Here is a 6,501-nt window from a genome sequence, read left to right as displayed (position 1 = left end):
TGAAAAAAAGTAATATTCTCAAACAGACGGCTTGAGTGCTTCAGAACAGAAGGTCTTTGCTTGATAAATCCGTATTTGTAGAGCGCGAACTATTCACCACTACGGGTCTCAAGGCGCTGGGGGCCATCATGGAAATCAGTGAGCTATTGCCCAGAGTCACATGGTGCTGAGCTGAGCTGCCGCCGGACCCGGGGATTGAACTGTGAACCCCGTGCTCCGAAGTCAGCTGCCCTGGCCGCTGCACCACAATTCTCCACTAGGTTTCTGGAAGAGTAGCAGGGCCAGCGATATATTTATTGAAGGTGATGAAGCATCAGCAGACAGCGAGGATGCTTTAATGCATAGCCCTACAGCTTAACTATTGTCAGTACTGGGACAGTATGGTTGGTTCTAGAAGACCTCATTCAGACTGAAAGGCCAAGTCCAGATATGGGATATGCCCTTTAGACAAGCTTTATTATTTCTCCAGCATTGTGACAAAGCACGTCAGGTGATAAAATCCAACACTGAAACCGCAAGATTGCTGAAAGCTTTGCAGATTGTACCGACTGTTTAGGTAAAAAGCGATTACCTTCTAGAAGAGTGATCAACATTTTATTGCTATAATGAAGATTGAAAAAAGAGAAGTAATAGGGAGAGCCAAACCTAGGTTCTGGCTTGCCACTTAGAGCCCATGCACCAGCCAAGCCCTGAAAATAATTGCTATGTAAATCTACAACATAGAGGGTGTGAGCAGCGCGAGCTAGGCGCTGGTGGTGAGAGGTGTTCTGTTCCATATTCAGGCTAAAAAACTGGATGACTTAGAACCGCTGCATTTTTAAACAAATATTTTAAAACCACTTGTGATTTATTTTGGAGCAATTCTGATCTTTGTACTTTCATGTGCGAATTTATTGGCTGAACTTTTGCACATTGCTACTTTGCACATCTACCTCCGGCACTTTGGTCAGTCCCCGTTCCGTCATGGCTGTTTGTACCGCTTGAACGGAGGGACGCGACTCCTCCCCCTCTTTCACTTCACTCCCGGATACCCTCCCCTAAAGGGAGATGTGCACGAGGCCGCGCCGCGGACGCGCGCTGCTGGCGCGCCGAAGGCAAGCCCGTCTACGCCTGTCCGCGACCGTAACGCGGCTGGGGTCAAGGGAGGAGCTATTGGCCCTGAATTCAGAACAGTTCTGCAGAGCGGCCAGGGCCGATTTAGCTTACACTAGCCTATCTCAGGTATGTCTGCACTGCGGGAAGTTGCTCACCAAGGCTAACTCCACCCGCACACACAAGCCCAAAGCCATAGCAGGACGTCCCAGGTATGCCTTCAGAGCAGGCCTGCTGAATTGCAGATCACTGGCTAAACATGCAGAAGATATATGGCTGCTGTTGGAGGACTCGGAGTGGGACGCCATGTTTCTGACAGAAACATGGCTGAACGACCACAATATGACCGCCATTGCTCTAGCTGTTCCACAAGGCTTTAGAATGTGCTTTTCGAATCGGGATAGCGATAGAAGGGGCGGGTGGGGGGGGGTGCCTCTCATTTTTAAAGACAGGTACACGCTTACATCCTCACAGCCGACTACAATCCATGGGGTGGAAGGGATAAATTTTTGCCTCCAATTTAACCCTCAACAGTCGCTGGCTGGGCTAGTTATTTACCGACCCCCTGACTGTATGGTGGCCAGCTCAATCGAACTTATGGACATTATTGTCCAAAGCTCTCTTTCTCACCCGCATTTTTTAGTAGAAGGGGACTTCAACGTGCATGCCGATAGTGCCAACTGCCCCCTGGCGGAGCAGCTAATTTCTACTCTGAGCGCCGCCAACCTGTCATTGACTATCACTGGGCCCACGCACAGAGCGGGACATACGCTAGATTTGATTTTTTCCAACATTAGGGATTTATCAGCTGAGGCACCACAGCTGCTACTTTGGTCGGATCACGCTCTGATCCCCTTCGTTGTTACATTACCAGTTGGGGGGCAGGAGGTCGGAAGACGCTCCTTTCTGCATAGACAATAGAAAAATCTGCAACCTGAAACCATTGGTCCAGCCCTCGCACGGAATCCCCCGGCATTGACTTCTAATACTAATGCTGATGCAAAGGCTATGAATCAATGGATAGGGGATATGGTGGAGACTATTGCCCCAGTTAAACGTGCAATGTCACGGAGGGAATCCCCCTCGGCCCCCTGGTTCTCTGCGGAACTGAGGGCAGAAAAATCAGCCTGTAAGAAGTTGGAGCGAATATGGAGGGTTAACTATTGCGAATTGGCTAGGAATCGTTATAGGATGGCCATCCGCAAGCTTCAACAATCAATAAAAAAGACAAAAAAATAGTGCAGTCTTTTTTTAAACCCAGAAGCATTGAAACAGAGGTTATCCCTTCTGAAACTCTCTGTGATAGGATCTCGGAATTTTTCGATGACAAAATCAGGACAGTATACAGGGCTTTCTCCCAGCCCAATCCCACGGTAATGGTGGATATGGCTGAAGCCAGTGTCTCTCCTGCGTCCCTAGGTCAATATCATCCAATCTCGCTCTCGGAGGCTTTGCAGGAAACAAAGAGATGTAAATCAGGGTCGCCAGATGACCCATGTCCACCTAAGCTTTGGAGTATGATGGCGGATTCAGTCGCGCCCATTCTCCGGCATATATGGAACATGTCTATTTCCACGGGGGTGTTTCCCGATTGTTGGTAACATGCCACACTTCTCCCTCTGAAAAAAAAAATGAATGGGGATTCGGACGCCCTCAGTAACATGCGCCCAATTTCTCTATTGGCGGCACCAGGCAAAATGATGGAGAAACTGATTCAGCGCCAACTGAATAGATTTACGGACGACAATAAGATCTTGCACGAGACCCAATCGGGCTTTAGGGCTGGTTTTAGCACCGAGACCGCCCTGATTGAGGAAGCGGAGTCGGTCAGGTGGTCGTTAGATTCAGGGGCATCGGCTATGCTGGTGCTCCTGGTTCTATCTGCCGTTTTCGATACGGTCGACCACGGCAGACTACTACGGCGACTGGAGGAGATTGGCCTTCAGGAACAAGCACTTGGGTGGCTGCACTCTTAATTGTCTAATAGATCACAGAAGGTGGCACTTGGCGCTTTTTCCTCCAAACCTAGGCGGCTGGGTTGCGGGGTCCCACAGGGATCGGCACTCAGCCCGTTGCTTTTTAACATTTATCTTGCCCCCCTATTCACTTTAATTGTGAACTAAGGAGTCACGGCGATCTCATACGCCGATGACACCCAGCTTGTTTTCCCGTACTCTGAGGTGTCGGAGACAGCGTTTGCTAAATTCAAGGGCTGCCTACGTGATGTAGGAGAGGAAGGCAGATAAAAGCTCGGCTTGTTATGGGCTCGAAGTTCCAAAAGGACCTCGAGCTGAGCCAGTGCCAGACTTCGGCTTGAGCTTTCAGTGGCTCGCCCACCTCAACTAAGGACTTGACATTCATGTTTCCACAGACAAAACTTTAATTTACCTTGTGCAAAAAAATTGTTTCATCCTATGAAAAAGTGTAATATTACCCCTGTAGGCCACTGCTAATGAAATGGCCTTCCATCTCTTGGCTCCCACAATTACTCAGGCGCTCCTTCGTTTTCCACGCCTGTTACTTTCTCATTTGAAAATAAGTCTTCACAGAATGCAGGAATTACATTTTATGTAAGACATTTTCAGCACAGTTCTTTTTTCGTAGCTTAGTAAATTTGAGACCAAAATAAAGCAGAAGTTTCCAGCCTCTCTTGTTGAGAGGACAGTAGGTTCATGACAAGCTCTGTTTAAAGATGCTGTTGCGACACACCATCCGACACACCCCTGGCATGACCCAATCCCAGGATGGTTTCTGACGCTTTTCATCTCCTGCTGGCCCTCTTGTCTCTGATGCTTTTGGTGGTGGCGTGGTCCATCTCTGGTCTCATCAGAACAGACAAGTAGCGCGCCGCATCCGCATACGTGATGTAACCTGGACCAATGAGCAAGAAATACACTCGATTAATGGACCATTGTGGAGGAAGACTGTTGTACCCACCAACATTCCGTTACCATCTCTCACTCTGGCTGAGCAGCTAGGAGGAACTAGGCTGATATACATATAAATGTAAACCTTAGGATATAACAAAGACCATCCCTGACTAATCAAGAGAGCTTCTGGCTGCAGCCTCCTTAGACACGCACATCAATGCTCAGCCTATTTCACCTCGTCTGCAGCAGCATCAGAGCCTCTGCTTCATCCGAGGGTCTCCTGGCTGTTGTAATGTGAGATGACTGGTTCCTTATAATGATGGAGCATGCCACCACAGGTGGGTCAGGGAACCCCTCCTTTGAAAGGGATGCCCACCCCTACTGGCCCTCTTTTCTGCCTTTTCCTGTCTTGTTTGTTGCAGACCCAGGTGTTTCTGTTGTGGTGAGGACCACTGGTTTGGCCATATGTTTAGCTCTTGGGCTCCCACTGCTGGGAAGCAGGCAGAACACTGGATCACTTAAAGTGTTTTGATGCTCCCCAGCACCAACATCCAACTGGTGTGAAGCAGCGTGAACTCTTAAAACTGTGTTACAAAAGGGATGGGCAACCAGCATTTGAGTTACCTCTGCTTATTGGCTAAGCACCTCACCAGGGCACTCGTCCGATCCAAGACCCCCCTCTGATTACAATGTGTTGTGCGGGTAAAACCTGTGTGCTCTGGGGCGAGCTTTGTGTGCACAGATTGCAAGTTCTCTTGTGGAAATAATGTTGCTAATTTACACATGCGCAAAATGGAACCTTGTTCATAATCTACAGTACCGCAGATTGGGTTAGAAGGGCGTAAAGACAATAGGTAAGGTGGGAGGGGCTAGAGACAACAGGTAAGGTGGGAGGGGCTAGAGACAACAGGTAAGGTGGGAGGGGCTAGAGGCAACAGGTAAGGTGGGAGGTACTAAAGACAACAGGTAAGGGAGAAGGGTCTACAGACAACAGGTAAGAGCGAAGGGTCTAGAGACAACAGGTAAGGTGGGAGGGGCTAGAAACAACAGGTAAGGTGGGAGGGGCTAGAGACAACAGGTAAGGTGGGAGGGGCTAGAGACAACAGGTAAGGTGGAAGAGTCTAGAGACAACAGGTAAGGTGGGAGGGGCTAGAGACAACAGGTAAGGTGGGAGGGGCTAGAGACAACAGGTAAGGTGGGAGGGGCTAGAGACAACAGGTAAGGTGGGAGGGGCTAGAGGCAACAGGTAGGGTGGGAGGTACTAAAGACAACAGGTAAGGGAGAAGGGTCTACAGACAACAGGTAAGAGCGAAGGGTCTAGAGACAACAGGTAAGGTGGGAGGGGCTAGAAACAACAGGTAAGGTGGGAGGGGCTAGAGACAACAGGTAAGGTGGGAGGGGCTAGAGACAACAGGTAAGGTGGAAGAGTCTAGAGACAACAGGTAAGGTGGGAGGGGCTAGAGACAACAGGTAAGGTGGGAGGGGCTAGAGACAACAGGTAAGGTGGGAGGGGCTAGAGACAACAGGTAAGGTGGGAGGGGCTAGAGGCAACAGGTAAGGTGGGAGGTACTAAAGACAACAGGTAAGGGAGAAGGGTCTACAGACAACAGGTAAGAGCGAAGGGTCTAGAGACAACAGGTAAGGTGGGAGGGGCTAGAAACAACAGGTAAGGTGGGAGGGGCTAGAGACAACAGGTAAGGTGGGAGGGGCTAGAGACAACAGGTAAGGTGGGAGGGGCTAGAGACAACAGGTAAGGGAGAAGAGTCTAGAGACAACAGGTAAGGTGGGAGGGGCTAGAGACAACAGGTAGGGTGGGAGGGTCGAGAGACAAGAGGTAAGGTGGGAGGGTTTACGGACAACAGGTAAGGGAGAAGAGTCTAGAGACAACAGGTAAGGTGGGAGGGGCTAGAGACAACAGGGAAGGTGGGAGGGGCTAGAGACAACAGGTAAGGTGGGAGGGGCTAGAGAATCAGGTAACATGGAAAAAAGCAACAGTGAAACCCATCCTTAAAAAGAATAATGCTGATCCTAAACTGTCTATTAACTACCGCCCTATTTCCCTTTTACCATTTTTTGGCAAAGTCATGGAGTCCTTAATAAATAACCAACTGACTAAATATCTAGAAGACAACATGATCTTAGACACCTCCCAATCGGGCTTTAGAGCCTGCCACAGCACTGAGACCGCGCTTTTAGAGGTGGTAGACAACATCCGGCTGGCCCTGGATGCCAAACAATCGGCCATCCTGATCCTATTGGATCTGTCAGCGGCCTTCGACACCATTTCCCATAGCGTCTTGTTGAGACGGCTGGCGGAGATCGGTGTCGGAGGCCGCGCACACAGTTGGATCCAGAGCTATCTTGCCGGAAGACAATCTCAGATTAAGATCGGTCCATTCTCGTCCCCCTTTGTGGAAAATGATAAAGGAGTACCGCAGGGCTCCATATTGAGCCCCACTCTATTTAATGTTTATCTATCCCCACTAGCAAAGGTAATCAAAGCACACGGCTTTGATACGATATCCTATGCTGATGACAC

The 6,501-nt window shown here is 49.5% G+C and overlaps 1 protein-coding gene across 1 annotated transcript in view; it reads right to left on the bottom strand.

Annotated features, from left to right (window-relative positions):
• Nucleotides 1-3,643: 3,643 nt before the first annotated feature.
• Nucleotides 3,644-6,501, bottom strand: part of FAM216B (family with sequence similarity 216 member B) — a 62,195-nt gene continuing 59,337 nt past the window's right edge. The window contains exon 4 of the mRNA XM_078672247.1: nucleotides 3,644-3,963. Within this exon, the coding sequence (XP_078528373.1) occupies nucleotides 3,854-3,963 (110 nt within the window). The 3' untranslated portion in view covers nucleotides 3,644-3,853. The remainder of the gene's footprint in view (nucleotides 3,964-6,501) is intronic.

The sequence above is a fragment of the Lissotriton helveticus genome, chromosome 1_2 (assembly GCF_964261635.1).
Source record: "Lissotriton helveticus chromosome 1_2, aLisHel1.1, whole genome shotgun sequence".
Taxonomy (NCBI): Eukaryota; Metazoa; Chordata; class Amphibia; order Caudata; family Salamandridae; genus Lissotriton; species Lissotriton helveticus.
The sequence above is the reverse complement of the archived record's forward strand: the minus strand, read 5'-3'. Positions and strand labels throughout refer to the sequence as shown.